The sequence below is a fragment of the Pogoniulus pusillus genome, chromosome 42 (assembly GCF_015220805.1).
Source record: "Pogoniulus pusillus isolate bPogPus1 chromosome 42, bPogPus1.pri, whole genome shotgun sequence".
Classification (NCBI taxonomy): Eukaryota; Metazoa; Chordata; class Aves; order Piciformes; family Lybiidae; genus Pogoniulus; species Pogoniulus pusillus.
Window position 1 is genome coordinate 540,380 of NC_087305.1, and position 21,211 is coordinate 561,590.

At 60.0% G+C, this 21,211-nt stretch overlaps 1 protein-coding gene across 1 annotated transcript in view; it reads right to left on the bottom strand.

Moving 5' to 3' along the window:
- ANTXR1 (ANTXR cell adhesion molecule 1) overlaps positions 1-21,211 on the bottom strand; it is a 162,990-nt gene that overhangs the window by 51,982 nt on the left and 89,797 nt on the right. Inside the window, exon 13 of the mRNA XM_064175602.1 lies at positions 11,957-12,052. Within this exon, the coding sequence (XP_064031672.1) occupies positions 11,957-12,052 (96 nt within the window). The remainder of the gene's footprint in view (positions 1-11,956; positions 12,053-21,211) is intronic.

Here is a 21,211-nt window from a genome sequence, read left to right on the forward strand (position 1 = left end):
ACTCAGCTGCTTAAGCTCTAATCCAACCTTCAGCACCCCCAGGCGGGAGGCAGCCACAGCCTCCCTGGGCAGCCTGTGCCAGGCTCTCTCCACCCTCACACTCAGCAGCTTCTGCCTCAGCTCCACTCTCAGCCTGCTCTGCCTCAGCTCCAAACCATTGCCCTTGGCCTGGCTCAGAGCTCCTCAGCAGAAGTCTCTCTGCAGCCTTCCCCTCACATATTTATAACTTTGACCTCCTCTGAGTCCTGTGACAGTTTCATTCCTTAGCTATGAGCTGGGAGAGCAAAGCTGCACAGGATCACAGAATGGCAGTGGCTGGAAGGGACCTCCTGAGACAGAACCACAGAGCCAAGCAGGCTGGCAGAGAGCTCCAAGCTCCTCCAGCCCAACCTAGCCCCCAGCCCTGCCCAACCAACCAGACCATGGCACTCAGTGCCCCAGCCAGGATTGGCTTCAACACCCCCAGCCATGGGCACTACACCACCTCCCTGGGCAGCCCATTCCAGTGCCAATCACTCTCTCTGACAACAACTTCCTATCAACATCCAGCCTAGACCTGCCCTGGCACAGCTTGAGGCTGTGTCCCCTTGTTCTGTTGCTGGCTGCCTGGCAGCAGAGCCCAACCCCACCTGGCTACAGCCTCCCTGCAGGCAGCTGCAGGCAGCAATGAGCTCTGCCCTGAGCCTCCTCTGCTGCAGGCTGCACCCCCCCAGCTCCCTCAGCCTCTCCTCACAGGGCTGTGCTCCAGGCCCCTCCCCAGCCTTGCTGCCCTGCTCTGGGCACCTTCCAGCACCTCAACATCTCTCTGCAATGGAGGAGCCCAGAACTGGACATAGCACTCAAGGTGTGGCCTGAGCATTCAATCAACCACACCATGGCACCAAGTGCCCCATCCAGTCAGTCCTCTCCTTAACCCCTCCAGCCATGGGCACTGCACCCCCTCCCTGGGCAGCCCATTCCAGTGCCAATCACTCTCTGTGCAGAACTCCCTCCCAGCATCCAGCCCTCACCTCCATCCAGTCCAACCTGTGTCATCTGCTCTAGAAGACCCTGCTCTGCCAGGGCAGTTGGACTGGATCAGCTTTGGAGATCCCTTCCAGCCCCTGGGCAGCCTGTGCCAGGCTCTCACCACCCTCACACTCAGCAGCTTCTGCCTCAGCTCCACTCTCAGCCTGCTCTGCCTCAGCTCCAAACCATTGCCCTTGGCCTGGCTCAGGCTCCCTCAGCAGAAGTCTCTCTGCAGCCTTCCTGCAGGCTCCCTCCAGGCTCTGGCAGCAGCTCTGAGCTGCCCCTGGAGCCTTCTCCCCTGCAGGCTGCACCCCCCCAGCTCCCTCAGCCTGTGCTCCCAGCAGAGCTGCTGCAGCCCTGGCAGCACCTTTGTGGCCTCTTCTGGCCTCCCCCAGCAGCTCTGTGCCCTGCTGCTGCTGGGGACAGCAGAGCAGCCAAACCCTCCCTCTGCAGCCTTTCTTTTCCCAGCGGTAAAGGATGCAGAAGTGGCCACAGGATTTTGCCAGCAGAGGAAGGAGCTTTGAGGGCTGTTGTCAGCTCTTCCAGACCCTCAGCTGTGACCATCCAGGACCTGAAAGCAGTTCTTTGCCTTTCTCTTGCCTTCCAGGGCAGAGCTGAGCACAGGCAAGTGGCAGAGGGCTGGGGCAGGGGCTCCTGGAGCAGCAGCCTCTGGCGATGGGCACTGAGTGGCAGCACCGAGCGATGCCAGCAGCCCTCAGGCGGCAGAGGAAGAGCCCTGCAGAGGCTGCTCTGCTGCAGGCACTCAGCACACTCTGCCTCCAGCCTCTGCATGCTCCAGGAATGTGTCTGGGAGGTTTTCCACCTCGGCAGAGCAGAAACCTCCCCTGGTCTCCAGTGTCCAGCGAGCACTCGCTCAGCCCCTGGAGGTTTGGATGATGGATTGGGGCAATGTGTTCCATGTCAGTGGAGTGGATCTGCTGGAAGCTGCAGCAGGTCATCATTTGATCATCATTTGAAAGGAAGGCTGCAGGAGCAGCACCAGAGGAGACAGAAAGCCTCTGAAATCTGGGGAGGGAGCAGGCAGGGACTGAGCAGCTGTTTTGTCTTATTTACCTTCCCTCTCTGGAGGAGGCAGAGCATGGGCTGAGGCTGTGCTCACAAGCAAAGGCTTTAGGAGCATTAACTCTGCCCCATCTGACTCATCTCTGTGTTTTCCCCTCTCATATTTATAGCTTTGACCTCCTCTGAGTCCTGTGACAGTTTCATTCTTTAGCTATGAGCTGGGGAAGGAAGGGAGCACAGAATGGCAGGGGCTGGAGGGGACCTCCTGAGATCATCCAGGCTGACCCCCAGGGACACCCAGGACAGGGACCACCAGGGCAGGGGCACCCAGGGCAGGGCACCCAGGAGCACATCCAGGTGGGTTTGGGAAGTCTCTGGAGATGGAGGCTCCACAACCCCCCCAGGCTGCCAGGTGAGTGAGGGCTTGCTCCAGAGCTCAGAGGTGCTCCCAAGGCAGGGGCTGTGGCCACACAGAACCACAGGACAGATCTGCTTGGGAGACACCTCCAGGCTCCTCCACCCAGCACCGCAGGCTCACCACTAAGCCATGGCCCTCAGCACAGCTCCACAGCCTGCTGGAACACCCCCAGGGATGGGGACTCCAGCACTGCCCTGGGCAGCCTGTGCCAAGCTTTGGGAACCCTTCCAGGGCAGAAATATTTCCTGAGCTCCAGCCTGAGCCTCCCCTGGGCAGCTTGGAGCCATCCCCTCTGCTGCTGTCCCTTGCTCCCCAGCAGCAGAGGCTGCCCCCTCCTCATTCCATCCTCCCCTCAGGGTCTGGGAGCCCTGACAGGACAGAAGTATCTCCTGAGCCCCAACCTGAGCCTCCCCTGGGCAGCTTGGAGCCAGTTCCTCTTCTCCTGTCCCTTGCCCCCCAGCAGCAGAGGCTGCCCCCTCCTCATTCCAACCTCCCCTCAGGGTCTGGGAGCCCTTCCAGAGCAGGGCAATGAGCCTGAAGAAGGGCCTGGAGCAGCTGGGGGTGAGCAGGGGCTGAGGGAGCTGGGGGGGGTCAGGCTGGAGAAGAGAAGGCTGAGGGAGGCCTCTCTGCAGCTCCATGAAGGGAGGTAGGAGCAAGGAGGGAGCAGCCTCAGCTCCTTGGGGGCAAGGGACAGCAGCAGAGGGAATGGCTCCAAGCTGCCCAGGGCAGGCTCAGGCTGGGGCTCAGGAAATATTTCTGCCCTGGAAAGGTTTCTAAACCTTGGCACAGGCTGCCCAGGGCAGTGCTGGGGTCCCCATCCCTCAGCCCCTGCTCACCCCCAGCTGCCCCAGGCCCTTCTCCAGCCTCCTTGCCCTGCTCTGGCTCCAGCCCCTCAGTGTCCTGCCTGCAGTGAGGGCTCTGAGCTCAGCACCACTCTCAGCCCTTCTGCTGCAGGTTTGTGCCTCCCTCTCTGCTGCTCTGTCTCAGTGCCTCAGAGGTTCCCTGGCCCTGTGCTCCCCAAACCACCCACACTGCCTGGTTGCAGCTGGCACCAGGTGCCCACAGCCAGAGGTGGACCCTTGCAAGGGATCTGCACCCAGCCAATGTGCATCCTGCCAGTTCAGGGCTCCTCAGGGCTGCTGAAGCCTCTACCCATCTCCCCCCCTCCTCTTCCTCCTCTTCAGCCACCACTTTCAGGTGGTTTCAATATACATTTTCTGTCTTTCTTTCCCCCTCCAGCCAGATTTTTGTTTCCAAAACTTCCCTGCTCAGCTGCAGCCCTGAGCCAGAGCCAAGCCAATTGCTGGGTTCTTCCATGCTTCCTTCCAGCAAAACAGCTCCAAAGCTGCAAGTGCTGCTGGAGGCTTCAACCCCTCAGCCCTGCCCCAGCCACCCCCCTGCTCCCCAGACTGCTGCAGCACCAAACCAGGTGAGAGGATGAGACTGGAGTGGGCAATGGGCACAGACCTCTGGTGCCCTCCTTCCCCAGGCCACACTGCCTGGGTGGTAAGGAAGGGGATGAGGAAAAGTTCCTTTGCTGCCAGAGTGGTGAGGGACTGGCAGAGGCTGCTCAGGGAGGTGGTGGAGTCCTCATGCCATGCAAGAAAGCTGTGCCCATGGCACTGGGGGCTGTGGTTTGGTGCCCATGGTGGGGTTGGGCTGCTGGGTGGGCTGGAGGACCCCAGAGGCTTTGCCAACCCAAGAGGCTCTGTGGTTACCTCACAACACCACCAGGAGATGTGGCAGAGGAGAAGGTGAGGAAATGCCTCAAGCCTCAGCTGCACCAGGGAGAGGCTTCCACTGATGCCCACTGCAGTGGCACAGATTCACAGCCTGCACTGGGGTGGAAGGGACCCCCCAAGGGCATCTTGCCCACCCCCTGCACCCAGCAGGGACTCCTCCAGCCAGAGCAGGCTGCACAGGGGCACAGCAAGGCTCAGCTTGAAGGGCTGCAGGGATGGGGCCTCAAGCACAGCCCTGGGCAGCCTGTGCCAGGCTCTCAGCACCCTCCTGGTGCACAACTTCCTCCTGGTGTCCAACCCAACCCTGCCCTGCTCCACTGCCAAACCATTGCCCTCAGCCTATCCCCACAGCCCCTCCTGAGCAGTCCCTCCCCAGCTGCCTGCAGCTCCTGAACTGCAGCTCTGAGCTCTCCCTGGAGCCTTCTCTTCTCCAGCCTAACCCACCCCAACCCTCCCAGCCTGTGCCCTGAGCTGCCCCAGCTAAAACCCAGCCCAGGGCTGGCTCAGGCTGACTTCAGCTCCCACTTCAGCTGTGCCAGGGCCATGCAGATGCTGTTCAGCTCGGAGCATGGCACAAGCACAGCTCAGGCTGCCCCTTCTGGTGCCCGTGGGAGATGCTGGCTCAGCAGGCACTGGGGAAGGAGTCCCAGCACCGAGTGCCCTTCCAGCTCCTGATTGTTCCACCCTCACTCTGCATCCAAAACACTTCTCCCAGCTCCGTGGCTAAGCCACTCCAACAAAGTGCCTGCAAAATCCTCCTCGAGGTGGATTTGGAGGTTTCTGATCTGTTTGCCTCACATCTACATGGAAATCTCTTTGCTTGGCATCAGAGTTAAACCTGAGCTTTTAGGTTGGCTTCTCCCCCAGGGCAATATCAGCCTTGGGCACCTCAGTAGCACACACAAGGACTGCAGGGATCACTTGGACACCTTCAGCTGTGGTCAGGAAAGAGGAGGAACAGGGAGAGCACAGCAGGATGCCCACTGACTTCAGCTGGCATCTGCTGGTGTTGAGCCATGCCCTGCCCAGGGCAGCTGTGGTCATCCTCTTACAGACCACTTTGTCTTTGCCACCATTCCCCTCATGGGCACAGTGCTGGGGTTGCCAGCCCAGCAGAATGAGCTTTCTTTGTCTCCTTTTGGGGGTTGAATGAGGCTCTGGGGAGGTCTTACAGCAGCCTTCCAGGACCTGGAAGGGCATCCAGAGCTGGGAGAGCAGCAGCACAGGGAGGGGATTCTGCCCCTCTGTTCTGCTCTGCTCTGCTCAGCCCCCACCTGCAGCACTGCCTCCAGCACAAGAAGGACCTGGAGCTGCTGGAGAGGCTCCAGAGGAGGGCACAGAGCTGAGCAGAGGCTGCAGAACCTCCCCTGTGGGCACAGGCTGGCAGAGTTGGGGCTGCTCAGGCTGAGGAATCCTTCAGGGAGGGCTCAGAGCAGCTCCCAGTGCCTGAAGGGGCTGCAGGAGAGCTGGGGAGGGACTTTGGGCAAGGGCTGGGAGTGGCAGGAGGAGGGAGAATGGATTTGAGCTGGGAGAGGGAGAGATTGTTGAGAGGGAGGGTGGGGAGAGCCTGGCAGAGGTTGAGGGTGGTGAGAGCCTGGCACAGGTTGAGGGTGGTGAGAGCCTGGCACAGGTTTCCCAGGGAGGTTGTGGAGCACAGAAGCACCCAATGTGATCAAAGATCACATTGGGTGCTTCTGTGCTCCACAACCTCCCTGGAGGTGTTCAGTGCCAGGCTGGATGAGGCCTTTGAGCACCCTGTGCTGCTGGTAGGAAGTTGGCACTGGCTGAGCTTTGAGCTCCCTTCCACCTCAACCCATTCCCATCACCTTAACCTTGAGAGGATGGCTGCTGAGTGGCACACACACAACTGTCCCAGCTGCTCCCTTACTGCCAACCACCCCAGGCAGAGGGCAGAGACTTCAGCCAGGCTCAGGAATCCTAATCTAGGCAGAAGGGATGTGGCTGATTGACATTTGGAAGCCATCAGTGAGAGAGTTCCCCTCCCTGGGGGACCTTGCTGAGAGGGAATGTGGGAGGCAGAGGAGGAGAGAGGCTGAGGAAAGGCTTTTATCTGCAGCAGATTGCTTCAAGGGACAGGACTGAAGTCTGGAACATATTAAAGCTCCTCAAGCTTGCTGTGGACAAGAGGCTCCCTGTCCTTGCTGCTCACACCTTGCTTCTCTGGGCTGCCCTTGGCACAGCTCAGGAAGGCTCTTAGGTGGCCTCATTCCACTGCAGCAGTCCCAGTCCTGCCCTTGGCATCCACAGCCCTGCAGGAATCCTGCCCTTGGAATCCACAGCTCCATATTCCCTCTGCTCCAGGATTAAAGAGACCTCCAAGCTCATCCAGCCCAGCCTAGCACCCAGCCCCATCCAATCAACCAGACCATGGCACCAAGTGCCCCTTCCAGTCCCCTCCTGAACACCTCCAGGCACAGAGAATCATAGAACCACAGAGCCAAGCAGGCTGGCAGAGAGCTCCAAGCTCCTCCAGTCCAACCTAGCTCCCAGCCCTGCCCAACCAACCAGACCATGGCACTCAGTGCCCCAGCCAGGCTTGGCTGCAACATCCCCAGGGATGGGCACTGCACCACCTCCCTGGGCAGCCCATTCCAGTGCCAATCACTCTCTGTGCAGAACTCCCTCCCAGCATCCAGCCCTCACCTCCATCCAGTCCAACCTGTGTCATCTGCTCTAGGAGACCCTGCTCTGCCAGGGCAGTTGGACTGGATCAGCTTTGGAGATCCCTTCCAGCCCCTGGGCAGCCTGTGCCAGGCTCTCACCACCCTCACACTCAGCAGCTTCTGCCTCAGCTCCAAACCATTGCCCTTGGCCTGGCTCAGGCTCCCTCAGCAGAAGTCTCTCTGCAGCCTTCCTGCAGGCTCCCTCCAGGCTCTGGCAGCAGCTCTGAGCTGCCCCTGGAGCCTTCTCCCCTGCAGGCTGCACCCCCCCAGCTCCCTCAGCCTGTGCTCCCAGCAGAGCTGCTGCAGCCCTGGCAGCACCTTTGTGGCCTCCTCTGGCCTCCCCCAGCAGCTCTGTGCCCTCCTGCTGCTGCTGGGGACAGCAGAGCAGCCAAACCCTCCCTGTGCTCCAGCATCTGCTGCTCTCCTTTGTGCCTCTTCCCTCTCAGCTCCATCTCTCTCCTCTGGCAGAGCCCTGAAATGGCAGCACCACCCAGAGCCTTTCCTCTGCTCTCCACCAAGGCCCAGCACAGACATCTCCACAGGGTACCCTGCCCATGGCTCTGCCAGCAAAGGAGGTGGCAGAAAGCCTCTGGGAGCTGCCAGCTGGTTTGGGCTTGGAGCAGCCTCCCCCTGCTCACCTTTTTGTTCCTTTCCCTCTCCTGAAAAAGCCAAATCAGTTTTTATCTCCCTTCTGTTGTTTTCCCTGCCACAGAAGCACAGAAGCACAGAATGGGTTGGGTTGGCAAAGCCTCTGAGGGCACCCAGCCCAACACCAACCCAGCCCCACCATGGGCACCAAACCACAGCCCCCAGTGCCATGGGCACAGGCTTCTGGCACACCTCCTGGCATGAGGACTCCACCACCTCCCTGGGCAGCCTCTGCCAGACCCTGACCACTCTGGCAGCAAAGGAATCTTTCATCACCTCCAACCTAAGCCTCCCCTGGCACAATTTGAGACCTTTCCCTCTCCTTCCATCATCTGATGCTGGACAGCAGAGCCCAACCCCCTCCTGGCCCCAGTCTCAGGGAGCTGCAGAGGGCAATGAGGGCTCCTCTCAGCCTCCTCTTCTGCAGACTAAGCAGCCACAGCTCCCTCAGCTGCTCCTCTCCAGACCTTCCCCAGGCTTTGTTGCCCTTCTCTGGCCTTGCTCCAAGCCCTCAATGTCCTTCTCAGGCTGAGAGCCCCAAAACTGCACAAAGGAGGCCCTGAAGTGCAGACCAAAGTCCTCCAGAGCTGTCCCTCAGCCCCCACGGGGGGCATCTTGCTGCAGAAGCTGCACCCAGCAGGACCTGCCCTTCAGGGCACCTGACCCCCTGGCTGCCCTGCCCCTGGCCCTCGAGGTGATCTGCTCCATCACCTTCCTCACCCCTGAGCTGAGACTGGCAGCTCTGCAGCTGCCTGGCTCCTGCCTGCAGCCCCCATGCAGATGGGGGTCAGAGTGTGCCAGGCACTGGCACTGGCACTGGCACCTCCCCAGTGAGCCAGCAGGGCTGGGAAACGATGGGAAGTGTCTGGGTGAGTGTCTTGGCCTGGAACAGTCCTGGCCCTGGCAGCAGAGCCCAACCCCACCTGGCTACAGCCTCCCTGCAGGCAGCTGCAGGCAGCAATCAGCTCTGCCCTGAGCCTCCTCTGCTGCAGGCTGCACCCCCCCAGCTCCCTCAGCCTCTCCTCCCAGGGCTGTGCTCCAGGCCCCTCCCCAGCCTTGCTGCCCTGCTCTGGGCACCTTCCAGCACCTCAGCATCTCTCTGTAACTGAGGGGCAGAAGTGGACTCACCAAATCCTCTCACCAGACCTCTGTGGTGGTCTCTAGACCTCAGTCCTGACTCACAACAGCTTCATATCCTCCTGCATCCCTGTGGGTGCAGCTCAGCTGCCACCTTCCCATAGGGATCAGAGCCCCAGTTCCTGCCTGGCTCTGCTCAGGTGCTCCTGTGCTTGCTGACTCACCAGTGCCCATTGTGCCTTTGCTGCCAGGTGGGCACTGCCTCCAGTGCCAGGGCAGTGCCAGCCCTGCAGAGCTCCCCAGCCTTCAGCCAGTGCTGTGCTGCCCTAGGCTGGGGTTGTGCCTTTCCCCCTTCCCATCCACTCCAAAGCTCTTTCAGTGAGCACTGCCAGCTCCTGGGCTGGGATCCTCTCCCTCTTCTGTGGCAGGGCTGTTGGAAGGGTCCTGGTGGGTGGGCAGTGCCCAGGGCCCAGCAGTGTGCTCTGGTGGGCAGGAGGGGCAATGCCATCCTGGGGGGGATCAGAAGGGCTGTGGTGAGAAGGTCGAGAGAGCTTCTCCTGCTCCTCTGCTCTGCCCTGCTGAGGCTGCAGCTGGAGCCCTGTGTCCAGTTCTGGGCCTCCCAGCTCAAGAGGGACACAGAACTGCTGGAGAGAGCCCAGCACAGAGCCACAGAGATGCTGAAGGGAAGGGAACAGCTCTCAGAGGAGAGCCTGAGGGAGCTGGGGCTGAGCTGCTGGGAGAGGAGACTGAGAGGAGACCTCAGCAGTGCCAGAGGCTGGAGCCAGCTCTGCCCAGTGATGCCCACTGACAGCACAGGGACAGTGGTGCAAGCTGAGGCAGAGGAAGCTCCATGGAAACAGGAGGAGGAATTTGTGCCCTGGGAGGGTGCCAGAGCCCTGGCACAGGCTGCCCAGGGGGGCTGTGGAGTCTCCCTCTCTGCAGATACCCAAAGCCTGCCTGGATGTGTTGCTGTGTGCTCTGCTCTGGGTGCTGCTGCTCTGCAGGGGTTGGGCTGGCTGAGCTCTGGAGGTGCCTCCCAGCCCCTGGCACTCTGTGACTCTGATTCCTGTTGCCAGCTGTCAGGACAGAGGTGAAAAGAAGCCTTTTACCCCCTGGCATTTGCAGCCAGAAACAGAAACAGGCAACTAAGCTTCTTCCTGTGGGACTCCCACCCTGGCTCTGGCTGGACAAGCACTGCACAAAGGCTTCCCCTTCCAACGTGCCTGCCCCTGCAGCTTGTGCTGCTGAAGCTCTCAGCACTGGGTCCTAGCTCAGGCCCAAGGTGGTGCAGATTTACAGCACTGAGGGAAGTGATTTAAATCAGGAACAGTGCCCCAGGAGCTGCAGCTCCTTTGGGCAGCCTGAAAAGGAAGCTCACAGCCACCAAACCCCAGCTCAGTTCTGCTGACATTTAGCAGCCTCAAGTCTTGGGCTCTATTTGCAGCACAAACAAATCCCAGAGCAGAGCCTCACTCTGTGGTGTGCTCCTCAATAACCAGCCCCTGCCAGAGCTGCCCCAGGGGATGAGCAGCAGAGATGTGCAGAGCCCAAAGCTGCCCCAGGGGATGAGCAGCAGAGATGTGCAGAGCCCAAAGCTGCCCCAGGGGATGAGCAGCAGAGATGTGCAGAGCCCAAAGCTGCCCCAGGGGATGAGCAGCAGAGATGTGCAGAGCCCAAAGCTGCCCTAAGGGATGAGCAGCAGAGATGTGCAGGGCCCAAAGCTGCCCCAGGGGATGAGCAGCAGAGATGTGCAGAGCCCAAAGCTGCCCTAAGGGATGAGCAGCAGAGATGTGCAGAGCCCAAAGCTGCCCCAGGGGATGAGCAGCAGAGATGTGCAGGGCCCAGAGCTGCCCCAGATGAGCAGCAGAGATGTGCAGAGCCCAAAGCTGCCCCAGGGGATGAGCAGCAGAGATGTGCAGAGCCCAAAGCTGCCCCAGATGAGCAGCAGAGATGTGCAGAGCCCAAAGCTGCCCCAGGAGATGAGCAGCAGAGATGTGCAGAGCCCAAAGCTGCCCCAGGGGATGAGCAGCAGAGATGTGCAGGGCCCAAAGCTGCCCCAGATGAGCAGCAGAGATGTGCAGAGCCCAAAGCTGCCCCAGATGAGCAGCAGAGATGTGCAGAGCCCAAAGCTGCCCTAAGGGATGAGCAGCAGAGATGTGCAGAGCCCAAAGCTGCCCCAGATGAGCAGCAGAGATGTGCAGAGCCCAAAGCTGCCCTAAGGGATGAGCAGCAGAGATGTGCAGAGCCCAAAGCTGCCCCAGATGAGCAGCAGAGATGTGCAGAGCCCAAAGCTGCCCCAGGGGATGAGCAGCAGAGATGTGCAGAGCCCAAAGCTGCCCCAGATGAGCAGCAGAGATGTGCAGAGCCCAAAGCTGCCCCAGGAGATGAGCAGCAGAGATGTGCAGAGCCCAAAGCTGCCCCAGGAGATGAGCAGCAGAGATGTGCAGAGCCCAAAGCTGCCCCAGGGGATGAGCAGCAGAGATGTGCAGAGCCCAAAGCTGCCCCAGGGGATGAGCAGCAGAGATGTGCAGAGCCCAAAGCTGCCCCAGGGGATGAGCAGCAGAGATGTGCAGAGCCCAAAGCTGCCCCAGGGGATGAGCAGCAGAGATGTGCAGAGCCCAAAGCTGCCCTAAGGGATGAGCAGCAGAGATGTGCAGAGCCCAGAGCTGCCCCAGATGAGCAGCAGAGATGTGCAGGGCTGTGATGGGTCCTTGCAGACCATCAGCAGGGTCAGGTGTGAGAGGAAAACTTGCCTCAAGTCCTTGGTTTCCTTCTTGCTTCCCTTGAGCTCCTCCTCTGCTGTTTTCTCCTGCTCTCTGCCTGTCCCTTTTAATTCCTTACTCTGTGCCTGCAGAACCTTTGGTGAGCAGCAGGGAGGAAGGGTCCTGCTCAGTGAGGCCCAGTCAGACTGGCTGAATTTGGGGGTTCAGACTTTCAGACAGGCAGAGGGAAAAGGAAAAGAGCCAAAGGGAACCTTGCAACAATCTGCACACTCAGAGCTGTTTGCTCCTGGTCCCTGGGTCAGAACAGGGACTCCTGTGGTGTCTCCTGCCCTTCCCTAGGGTCCCTCCAGCACTGGGCCAGGAGCACCCAGAACTGGCAAAGTATTCCTGTGTTGGATGGAAGTGGAAGGCTCCTGACAGGGTTTGCATGTCTGCAGCTCTGCTGTCTGCCAGGCACAGTCCAGAGCTCAGGCTGCTGACCCAGAAGCCCCCAGGCAGTGCCAGCAGTGGAAGGAGCAGCCTCTGGTTCAGCCACCGGTGCTGTGCTCTTCTTCCTCTGCCTCCTCCCCACTCATCTCTGAGGCTCAGGGGACCCTGAGCTGCTGCTTTGTGCTGAGGGTTGCTGTCACTTACCACTGTGCAGCACAGAGGCCAGAACCACCAGAGCAGGGCCAGAGCCAGCAGCAGGAAGAGGATCAACAAAGCAATGGCCAGGATGGTCCCATCCGACTGGAAGAGAAACAGAGAGAGAGGGAAGTGAGCACCATGGACACAAAACTCCTCTCTCCACAGGGCCTCCCCTGTGCCTCCTGCTCCCAGCCATGCCCCAGAGGCCACTGCCAAGCTCCTTTTGTTTCTCACAGAGTGCCAGGGGCTGGGAGGCACCTCCAGAGCTCAGCCAGCCCAACCCCTGCAGAGCAGCAGCACCCAGAGCAGAGCACACAGCAACACATCCAGGCAGGCTTTGGGTATCTGCAGAGAGGGAGACTCCACAGCCCCCCTGGGCAGCCTGTGCCAGGCTCTGGCACCCTCCCAGGGCACAAATTCCTCCTCCTCTTTCCATGGAGCTTCCTCTGCCTCAGCTTGCACCATTGCCCCTGTGCTGTCAGTGGGCATCACTGGGCAGAGCTGGCTCCAGCCTCTGGCACTGCTGAGGTCTCCTCTCAGGCTCCTCTCCCAGCAGCTCAGCCCCAGCTCCCTCAGGCTCTCCTCTGAGAGCTGTTCCCTTCCCTTCAGCATCTCTGTGGCTCTGCCCTGGACTCTCTCCAGCAGTTCTGTGTCCCTCTTGGACTGGGGGCCCAGAAGTGGACATAGGACTCCAGCTGCAGCCTCAGCAGGGCAGAGCAGAGGGGCAGGAGAAGCTCTCTCTACCTACTCACCACAGCCCTTCTGATCCCCCCCAGGATGGCATTGCCCCTCCTGCCCACCAGAGCACACTGCTGGCTCCTGGGCACTGCCCACCCACCAAGACCCCCAGATCCTTTTCCCCTCTGTTGCCTTCTCAGACAAAGTGAATTTTCCCTCTTTTCTCTTCCATCCAAGAGTGATACCTGAGACCCTCCCAGCTCAGTGCAAAGAGGCTGAGACCTCAACTCACTTCCCAGAGAGTTCCAGGCTCTGCCTTGCTCCTCAGAGCTTCACAGTGATGAGCATCACTCACTGCACCTCAGCCCAGCCCCAGCCTGGGATCCCCCCCAGAGAACCTGATTGCAACAGGAGCTCACAGCACAGCATTTCCTTGGAGCTCTTCTGCAGGAGGGTGCTTAGAGCCTGCCAGGGGCTGCCCAGGGAGCTGCTGGGAGCCTCATCCCTGGAGGTGTTTCAGGCCAGGCTGGATGAGGCTGTGCACAGCCTGCTCTGGTGTGAGGTGTCCCTGGGCATGGCAGGGGCTGGAGCTGGATGGTCCTTGGGGTCCCTTCCAGCCCTGACTGATTCTATGATTCCATGACTGTAGTTTAAGCATCTCCCTCCCTCTTTCCTTTCCCTTCCTTCCTCACTTCCTCCCTTCCTCCCTTCTTCCCTTCCTCCCTTCCTCACTTCCTCCCTTCTTCCCTTCCTCCCTTCTTTCCTCCCTCCCTTCTTCTCTTCCTCCCTTCTTCCCTTCCTCCCTTCTTCCCTTCCTCCCTTCTTTCCTTCCTCCCTTCTGTCCTTCCTCCCTTCTTTCCTTCTTCCCTTCCTCCCTTCTTCCCTTCCTCCCTTCTTCCCTTCCTCCCTTCTTCCCTTCCTCCCTTCTTTCCTTCCTCTCTTCTTCCCTTCCTCCCTTCTTTCCTCCCTCCCTTCTTCCCTTCCTCCCTTCTTCCCTTCCTCCCTTCTTCCCTTCTTCCCTTCCTCCCTTCTTCCCTTCCTCCCTTCTTCCCTTCTTCCCTTCCTCCCTTCTTTCCTTCCTCCCTCCCTCCCTCCTTCCTCCCCCTCCTCTCCCCTCTCACAGTACCAATCTGGAAGCAATGCTGGATCCAACCAGCAAACTCCAAGCAAGGTCCCCAGGGGCCCCTGCCTCAGGTCGCCCTGCTCTTGGCTGTGCTGGGTCAGGGCAGCTCTGCCGTGAGCTGTGCTGGGCAGCTGAGCACACAGGCAGCAGCACAGGGGCCAGAGTGCTTCCAGAGCCACAGCCAGGAGCTCCACAGGACCCTTCCCCCCCCAGCTAGGACACTTCCCCCTTTGCAAAGCCGTTTGCAGGTCTCTGCTGTTGATCAGCAGTGCAAAGAGCTGCAGCAGGCAGCCCCAGCCAGCAGCCAGGGCTGTGCTACCCCTTGGTGCTCAGGTCTGTCCCACAGCAGATGTTCCTGGCTTCCTGGTGCCAGCTGCCCCAAAGCGCCCCCCCAGCACCCCCCTGCTCTGAGATGATTTTCCTAGAATGGTCAGGGCTGGGAGGGACCCCAAGGACCACCCAGCTCCAGCCCCTGCCATGCCCAGGGACACCTCACACCAGAGCAGGCTGCTCAGAGCCTCATCCAGCCTGGCCTGAAACACCTCCAGGGATGAGGCTCCCAGCAGCTCCCTGGGCAGCCCCTGGCAGGCTCTCACCACCCTCCTGCTGAACAACTTCTTCCTCACATCCAGGCTGAATCTCCTCATTTCCAGCTTTGCTCCAGCCCCCCCAGTCCTATCACTCCTTGGCAGCCTACAAAGTCCCTCCCCAGCTTTCCTGTAGCCCCCTGCAGGTCCTGGGAGGCCACAAGAAGCTCTCCCTGGAGCCTTCTGCCCTCCAGCCTGAGCAGCCTCAACTCTCTCAGCCTGTCCCACAGCAGAGCAGCTCCAGCAAGCTCCAGGCAGTCCTCACTGCAGCCTCTTGGAGGTCTTCTGGGTGTAGGAAGTAAGACTCAGGCATTTTCAGTCCCCACCCAAGGGTCAAGATCACAGATTAAGGCCACACTCAAGAGCATCCTGACCTGCCTGATGGGTGCCTGCTTAGGTCACTGGAACTCTGTGGCCTGAGGATCTCCCATCCCATGGGAAATGCAAGGGGAAAAAAACCACCAAGCAGGTCGAGAGCATTTTTCAAGCTCCCCTCTGGTGCAGAAGGAGCTTCTGCAGAGCTTGGCTGAAGGCAGCCTGACCTCTGGCACTTGGACATGAGAGAGAATCCACACCAGAGAAGAATCCACCCAAGACTTCTCTGGAAATGCAACTTGGAGCCTGACAAGAAGCCAAAAAGCTCATTTGAGAAGGCAGAGCTGTAGGCTTGGTGCTGCTGCTCCAGCCAGGCAGCAGCTGCAGACCGGAGCCTGCTGCTGCTCAGCACTGCAGGAAATGGCTCTTTGCTGCCTGGAATTGGAGGAGCAATGAGGCATTGCCTGCCCCATCTCTGCCTGCCCCATCCTTGCCTGCCCCATCCTGGCCTCCTGCCCCATCCTTGCCTGCCCCATCTCTGCCTGCCCCATCCTTGCCTGCCCCATCCTGGCCTGCCCCATCCTGGCCTGCCCCATCCTGGCCTCCTGCCCCATCCTTGCCTGCCCCATCCTTGCCTGCCCCATCTCTGCCTGCCCCATCCTTCCCTGCCCCATCCTTGCCTGCTCCAACCTTGCCTGCTCCATCCTTGCCTGCCCCATCCCTGCCTGCTCCATCCTTGCCTGCCCCATCCTTGCCTGCCCCATCCCTGCCTGCCCCATCCTTGCCTGCCCCATCTCTGCCTGCCCCATCCTTGCCTGCCCCATCCTGGCCTGCCTCATCCTTCCCTGCCCCATCCTTGCCTGCTCCAACCTTGCCTGCTCCATCCTTGCCTGCCCCATCCCTGCCTGCTCCATCCTTGCCTGCCCCATCCTTGCCTGCCCCATCTCTGCCTGCTCCATCTCTGCCTGCCCAATCCTTGCCTGCCTCCCCAATCCTCTTGGGGAGGAGGTTTGGTTTGGTGCCAGGACTTTGGCCTCATCCTGTGTTGTGACATCCACAGCTTAAAGACAGCCAGAAGCAGGCTGGGGCAGCAGCTGAGCAACAAGCAAGGAGGAGAAGATTCCTGCTGCAAGAGTTTGAATGTTTCCACTGCCATTTGGAAAGCTCTCTGCCAGCCTTGGAGCTGCTCAGGAAGAGGCTGAAGCCTTGGAGATGTCTGCTTTCATTCCAGCCCTCCTTTCTTTCTTTAATCAAAGCCTGGGAGAAGGATCCAAGCTGCTCATGGAAAGACTGAAGCATGGAACAACTCGAGGAGCTGTGCTGGAGGCTGGCAGCTCAGGGCAGGCAAACAGCTTGCAATGAGGGGCAAAAAGGAGGAGGGTTTGGGCTCTGAACCAGGGAACTTCTCCTGAGACCCCTCAGGAATCTGCCCCCTAAGCAGAGGTGGTGACCTGGGAATGCATATTCCAGGGAGGTGCTGCAGTCCTCATGCCTGGAGGCGCTGGAGAACTCTGGCCCTGGCACCTGGGGATGTGCTTTGGGTGGTCATGGGGAGCACAGAATGGTTTGGGTGGGAAGGGACCTCCAGAGGGCATCCAGCCCAAGCCCCCTGCAGCCAGCAGGGGCCTCCTCCACGGGGAGAAGTGAGGAACTTCTTCCTAACACCCAGCCTGAATCTCCCCACCTCTGCCTTTGGCCAGGTGCTCTCAGAGCAGGCAGGGGCTCAGCATCTTAGAACCACAGAATCAGCCAGGTTGGGAGAGACCTCCAAGAGCATCCAGCCCAACCTAGCCCCCAGCCCTGCCCAGTCACCTAGGCCATGGCACCAAGTGCCTCATCCAGGCTCTTCTGGAGCACCTCCAGGGATGGAGACTCCACATCCTGCAGCTCCAGGCAGAGGCTGCAGCATCTTGGCTGGCCTCAGGCATCCTGAGCTGAGTGTTTGAACCTTGGCTTGGGGGCTGCAATGTGTCAGGCTCAGAGCCTCATCCAGCCTGGCCTGAAACACCTCCAGGGATGAAGCTTCCACCACCTCCCTGGGCAGCCCCTGCCAGGCTCTCAGCACCCTCCTGCTGAACAACTTCTTCCTAACATCCAGGCTGAAGCTCCTCATTTCCAGCTCTGTTCCATTCCCCCCAGTCCTAACAGTCCCTCACAGCCTAAAAACTCTCTCCCCAGCTTTCTTGTAGCCCCCTGCAGGTCCTGGAAGGCCACAATAAGGTCCCCTGGGAGCCTTTTCCTCTCCAGCCTGCACAGCCCCAAGTGCCTCAGTCTCTCCTCACAGCAGAGCAGTTCCAGCCCTCTGCTTACCCTCCTGGCCCTTCTCTGGACACCTTCCAGCACCTCCACAGCCCTCTTGAGGGGAAACCAAAGCAGCTCTTTGGCCTTCCATGGGTGCCTGTGGGCAGCCCTTCACCAGAAGTGTGCCAACTCCATTCCAGGAGGAGAAGAGCAACTGCAATAACAGCAGGCAGTGACCTGCTTCCCTCCTGCCATAGAACCACAGAATCAGCCAGGCTGGCAGAGAGCTCCAAGCTCCTCCAGCCCAACCTAGCCCCCAGCCCTGCCCAACCAACCAGACCATGGCACTCAGTGCCCCAGCCAGGCTTGGCTTCAACACCCCCAGCCATGGGCACTGCACCACCTCCCTGGGCAGCCCATGCCAGTGCCAATCACTCTCTCTGCCAACAGCTTCCTCCTAACATCCAGCCTGACCCTGCCCTGGCACAGCTTCAGCCTGGGTCCCCTTCTGTCCCTGGCTGCCTGGCAGCAGAGCCCAACCCCACCTGGCTACAGCCTCCCTTATGACCCTGCTTGCAAAAGCCTTCTCCAGCATCCTCCTTCCTTTGCCCCACAGCCTGTAGCCCACTGTAAGCAGCAGTGCAGCCTCCCTGCACCTCATGCTGCATGAACACAGAGCCAGAGGCAGCCCTGCTCCTGCAGAGCTCACACTGCAAATGCAGGCTGGGGAGGAGCAGGCTGGGGAGGAGCAGGCTGGGGAGGAGCAGGCTGGGGAGGAGCAGGCTCCATCACTCCCTCTGGTACGAGGGAGAAGCTTTGGTGAGGGAAAACAACTCTTTAATCCCTGCCAGCTGTGCTCTGCTGATGGCAACAACCTGAGCCTCCCCTTCAGAAGAAAGCCACCAAGGTCTGCAGCTCAGCAGAGGTGGCAGAAGTGCTCTTTGGAAGGCAGGGCTGGCAGAACACAGCCTGGGGTGCCAGGGCCAGGCTGGTGCCTCACCAACACTCCTGGTGGAATACAACAGGAGCTGCTGGCATGGATCGTGGAGCAAACCCTCGCAGCCTGCTGAGCTGTCCCTCTGCAGGCACTCTGCAGCAGCACTGGGATGCAGCTGTGCTGAGATGCTGAGCTACAAACACCTTTGCCCTCCACTTTGGTCTTCCAGCTCCCTCAGGCATCCCATCTGGTCTGGTCAAACACTCCAGATTCATAGAACCATGGAATGGCTCAGGCTGGAAGGGAGCTCAGAGCTTGTGTCCTCCAACCCCTGCCATGCCCAGGGACACCTCTCAGCTACACTCAGCTGCTTAAGCTCTAATCCAACCTTCAACACCCCCAGGCAGGAGGCAGCCACAGCCTCCCTGGGCAGCCTGTGCCAGGCTCTCTCCACCCTCACACTCAGCAGCTTCTGCCTCAGCTCCACTCTCAGCCTGCTCTGCCTCAGCTGCAAACCATTGCCCTTGGCCTGGCTCAGGCTCCCTCAGCAGAAGTCTCTCTGCAGCCTTCCTGCAGGCTCCCTCCAGGCTCTGGTAGCAGCTCTGAGCTGCCCCTGGAGCCTTCTGCCCTGCAGGCTGCACCCCCCCAGCTCCCTCAGCCTGTGCTCCAAGCAGAGCTGCTGCAGCCCTGGCAGCACCTTTGTGGCCTCCTCTGGCCTCCCCCAGCAGCTCTGTGCCCTTCAGAACTCTGTTGTTCTTTCTGATACAAAGCTCCTGACCCCTGAGGTTCAGCACTAAGGGTCCTCATCTGAGCCAAGGGCTGGAAACAGAGGTGAGAGCTCCTGCCACAGAAGAGCTGCTCAGCTCTCTGCTGCCCATGCCATTGGGTGCAATGCTCACAGCTCAGGGCTCACAACTTTAGCAGCAGCAGAGGTCAAAGTGAGCAGGGCCTCATCCTCCAGCTCCAGGCAGAGGCTGCAGCATCTTGGCTGGCCCCAGGTGTCCCCAGGTGAGCCTTGGCTTGGTGGCTGCCATGTCACAGGCTGAAATCAGCTGGCACAGAGGCCAGCTCAGAGCCACATCCAGCCTGGCCTTAAAGACCACCAGAGATGAGGCTTCCAACCCCTCCCTGGGCAGCCTGTGCCAGGGTCTCCCTCCCCTCATGCTGAAGAACTTCTTCCTAACGTCCAACCTGAACCTGCCCACTTGCAGCTTTGCTCAGGCATTTCTCAGCTCCCTTCCCCAGATCTGCTGTGCTGTGTAAGGAGGGATGCAGCCCTGCCAGTGCTCTGCCAGTGCTCTGCCAGTGCTCTGCCAGTGCAGCCTCACTGCATCACATGCTGCATGAACACAGAGCCAGAGGCAGCCCTGCTCCTGCAGAGCTCACACTGCAAACAGGCTGGGGAGGAGCAGGACCCAACACTCCCTCTGGTACAGGGAGAAGCTTTGGTGTTCAGCTGCAGGGTGGGGAGGAGCAGGACCCAACACTCCCTCTGGTACAGGGAGAAGCTTTGGTGTTCAGCTGCAGGGTGGGGAGGAGCAGGACTCTTCACTCCCTCTGGTACAGGGAGAAGCTTTGGTCCTTAGCTGCAGGGTGGGGAGGAGCAGGACCCAACACTCCCTCTGGTCCAAGGGACAAGCTTTGGTGTTCAGCTGAGGTGGCTGCTGGCAGGGATTAAAGAGTTGTTTTCCCTGACCAAAGGCCTCCAGGTGAAACCCAAGCAGCTCTTTGGGCTTCCATGGGTGCCTGGGGGCAGCTCTTCACCAGAAGTGTGCTAAGTCCATCCCAGGAGGAGAAGAGCAACTGGAACAAGAGCAGGCAGAATCCTGGGGCGTTGGATTTGGTCATCACAGCAACCACTTATGGCTGGGGTTGGGTTTGCTTCCTTGCAAGGCAGGAAAGGAGGGACCCCAGCACTGCAGCTCTGGGATGTCCTCCCCCTGCCTAGGTCTGGGAGCTTCACAGCATTCAAGCATCTCAGGAGCACCTTCCCTGAGCCAACACTCCTGGGCATCACCCCCCCAGCCCTGCTGAACACAAGAAGCTCCTCACAGACCCTTACAGGCAGCATGGCAGGAGCCAGGCAGGGTTAAGAGCATGGCAGTGTGACCTGAGCCCACACAGCAGGAGGTGTTTGGGAGCAGCTTCCCTCTGGAGCCAAATTGGGACTGGAATCACAACTCCACTGGCAAAAACACCCACATCCAGGAACCCAACCCTTGTGTTTCCAACACCCTGCTCCAGCTGGGTGCCCAGGGTGGGGGTTTGGCTGCTGGGGGAGTGCATGGCTGCAGGAGTGACAGCAAACATCCTCCAGCTGATGCCAGCTCTGGCATGAGAGTGAGGGCTGCAGATCATAGAATCACAGAACCAGGCAGGGTTGGAGGGGACCACAAGGAGCAGGCAGTGCCAGCCCCTGCCATGCCCAGGGACACCCTACCCTAGAGCAGGCTGCACACAGCCTCAGCCTCAAACACCTCCAGCCATGGGGCCTCAACCACCTCCCTGGGCAACCCCTGCCAGCCTCTCACCACTCTCCTGCTCAACAACTTCCTCCTCACCTCCAGCCTCACTCTCCCCACCTCCAGCTCTGCTCCATCCCCAACACTCCTGCCACTCCCTCACAGCCTCAAAAGTCCCTCCCCAGCGTTTCTGTAGCCCCCTCAGGCACTGCAATCCACTTCTGCCTCTCCATCTCCTCTCCTGGCACTGCTTTCTCCTGCAGAAGCCGCTCAGGGACACGAAGTTCCCCAGCAGAAGCTGGCAGCAGATCACCCAGATGCCCACAGCCTGCCCTTCCCTTATCCCCCAGGCCCCCTTTGCCCATGCTGCTCAAGCAAGCCAAGCTGCAGTCAGCCCCAGCCTGGCACCAGAGCCAAGCCCCCAACCAGCCTGGGGCTGAGTCCTTCTGCTGCCTGCTGCCACCTTACCCACACACAGGCAGGCAGAGGCACTCAGGCAGGTCCTGGGGGGAGAGGAGCATTCAGCAGCACAGTCAGGAGGTGCTGAAGGTGACTCTGCTGTGGAGAGCAGGAACCCACTCAGCACAGGGCAGCTGCTGCTGAGCCCCTGGCTGAGAGCAGCCTGAGCCACCTGGAGCAGACTCCCAGAGTGGAGTTGAGTTGGAAAGGGACCTTTGAGAGCATCCAGTGCCAACTGCCAGAGGCAGGGACACCTCCCACCAGCACAGGGTGCTCAAGGTCTCATCCAGCCTGGTCCTGAACACCTCCAGGGAGGTTGTGGAGCACAGAAGCACCCAATGGGCTGCAGGAGAGCTGGGAGGGACTTTGGGCAAGGGCTGGGAGTGGCAGGAGGAGGGAGAATGGATTTAGGCTAGGAGAGGGGAGAGGGAGAGATTGTTGAGAGGGAGGGTGGGGAGA